The sequence below is a fragment of the Crocuta crocuta genome, unplaced genomic scaffold (genome assembly GCF_008692635.1).
Source record: "Crocuta crocuta isolate KB4526 unplaced genomic scaffold, BGI_CrCroc_1.0 scaffold29, whole genome shotgun sequence".
Lineage (NCBI taxonomy): Eukaryota > Metazoa > Chordata > Mammalia > Carnivora > Hyaenidae > Crocuta > Crocuta crocuta.
In genome coordinates, this window is record NW_027533280.1 from 6,881,073 (window position 1) to 6,883,558 (window position 2,486).

The 2,486-nt window shown below is 61.3% G+C and overlaps 1 protein-coding gene across 1 annotated transcript in view; it reads left to right on the top strand.

Moving 5' to 3' along the window:
* CFAP73 (cilia and flagella associated protein 73) overlaps positions 1–2,486 on the top strand; it is a 6,793-nt gene that overhangs the window by 3,612 nt on the left and 695 nt on the right. Inside the window, 3 exon segments of the mRNA XM_077747966.1 lie at positions 1–62; positions 615–836; positions 1,155–1,313. The exon segment at positions 1–62 is cut by the window's left edge and continues 5 nt beyond it. Of these exon segments, the coding sequence (XP_077604092.1) occupies positions 1–62; positions 615–836; positions 1,155–1,313 (443 nt within the window).

The window sequence follows — 2,486 nt, forward strand, 5'->3', positions numbered from 1 at the left end:
GGCTGGAGCGCCTGGAGCCCTGCGCGCGCCTGCTGGGGAGAGCGCTGGAGCAGTTGCCGGAGGTGAGTACCCTGCGGCCGTATCCTCGGAGCTCGGCGCCACCCTGCGGCCTCGGGTAGCCTCTGGAGCTGCTTTGAGTGTACTCTACTACCAGAGAGCTGACTGTATGCCAGGAATCACCACCTATTGAGCACAGACTGTATGCCAGGGACAAGGTTTGCTCTGAATTCTCCCCCAAACGCCCGGTGAAGTGAGTCCTGTTCTTGTCCACCGTTTGGAGAAACCTGGGTTCCCCCCCATGTTTACAAATGGGGAAACTGAGGCTCAGAATGGTAACTTTCATTCAAGGGCACAGAGGCGAAGGAGGGGTGCATCCAGGCACTCAACAGATACCAGTCGAATGGAACAGTAAATTAATACTAATTCCAGGCAGCGAAGTTGGCTAGGCTTTAAGCTGCAGTGGGGAGGGGCGGGAGTAGTCCTTATTTCTGGGGCAGGGGCTGTGTGATACCCTCGTTTTACACATGGACTAACCGAGGAGGCGCCGGAGAGCCAGAGCGCGAGGGGAGGGGGCTGCGGGCCGGCCGAGTCCCCCCACCTTGACTGCACCCTAGTTTCAGGAGGTCCCCGAGCTGGTGGCGCGCTTCGACCGCCTGGCGGATATGCGGGCGGCGCTGAGGCTCACGGAGCGCCAGCTGCAAGCTGCCCTGGAGGAGGCGCGCGCCCAGCTGCAGCGGCTGCGGGACACCCGGCAAGGGGAGCTGCTGGGGCAGGGCCAGCGGCGGGTGCAGCTGCTGGAGCGCCTGGAGGCTGCGAGGGAGCGCGCCCTGCGCTGGGTACGCCCCGCGGGAGAGCGGGGGTGGGGGCGCCCAGGGCCCCAGCCTCCCGTCCCCGGAGAGGAGCGCAGGGGTTGACGAGGACAGAAGGCAACGGTTACCCCAGAGAGCAGCTGCGTTAACGGGCAGATTCAAGCATCTGAAAGCGATTTCAGACACGGGAGGCCCGTCCGAGCAGAACCTGACGCCCAATTCCTGCACTCCTCTCCGGGAGGCGCCCAGGCGCACCTGGCTGGGGGCGGGGAGAGAAGTGAGTGGCTCCAGCCCTCCACAGCAGGCTCAGACCTTGACCTGGGAAGGGGGCGGGGTGCTCTCCAGGAATCCAAGTGGATTCAGATCCAGAACACAGCGGCTGAGAAGACCCTCCTCCTGGGACGCACTAGAATGGCAGCGCTCAACCTGTTCCAGCTTGTGTGCCGGCACAAGGCGCACCCACCTGCCCTGGACATCGAGGACACGGAGGGGCAGCTGGAGCAGGTGAGCTCCCTCCCGACGTGCCCTCCACCCCCCAGATCCAGGAACTTCACCCGCCGGAAATCTCTGGGCTAAGTAGGACCCTTTGTGATCAGAGCACCTGCATCCAGCATCACACGTGTGGGCTCTGTGGCTACCCAGGAACCCTGCCCCTGGGGCCTGGGCTGGTCTTGGCCCTGCTGGGCACCTGCTCTGTGGCCGGAAGGAAGCCATGTCCCTCTCTGGGTCCCAAGCCTCTCACTTGAGCCCAAGGGGCGAGGTGTTTGCTGACGACGTTGTACATTTATGCCAAGAGTCTGTCTTTCATCCCAGGGTCAGACATGGATAAGAAACCGGGTTGAGACTCACGCTTGCTCCCCGCAGAGCCAGGCCTTGGCTTCCCTAAAGAGGGGGAGGGCAGGGCCATGTCCTCATCTTTCTGCACAAGGGCCCCTCAAATGGCACCGTGGCCCAAGTCATTCAGGTCTGCAAGGCTGTAGAACACGTGACATGGTTACAGAGGGAGGCGGTTCTGACTTCGGACCCCTCTGTTGTTCCTAATGGGGACCCAGGGCATGGTTTCTTTAAGGGGAAGAAACACAAAAAGAGGCACCCAGCCCACGCCACTCCCGTCCTGCACCAACGCCAGGAACTGGGGCCCCGGGAGTCTACCTGGTGCCATCCCCCCCCCCACCCCCCGAGTGGGATGGATGTGTGTCTACACTGCTCTCCCAGGCGAGGCCCAACGCCCCGCGGTACACAGCCAACTCGAGGGACAGAGGCTCACTGCGACGTAGCAGGCGAGGCCCGTCCCTTTCCAGCCAACCCTGATGCTACCAGAGAGAGAGGCTCAGTGTGGGGCGCCTCTCCAGCTTTAACGCCTGTAGTGCTCCCTGGCCTCTGGGCCTGGGCCTCACACCCGTGGAGGCGACAGCGGCCAGAACACAGTAACCAGCTTTCGTGTCCATTGTAGCATTTTCCCAGTGCCCCTGCACTCGTGGCAAGGGGTCACCTAGTTCTTAACTACTTTTGTTAGAAATACGGTTTCCCTCTCTGTGACAAATGCAAAGGGAAAACCCAGAGCTTGTTCAGGCTCTAGCTCTTGGCACCAGACCCACGAACTGTGAAGTTTGTATCCATAAAGAATTAGAACAAAATGTGGGAGTGTTTGCAGAAGACGAGAACAGACCAAACACC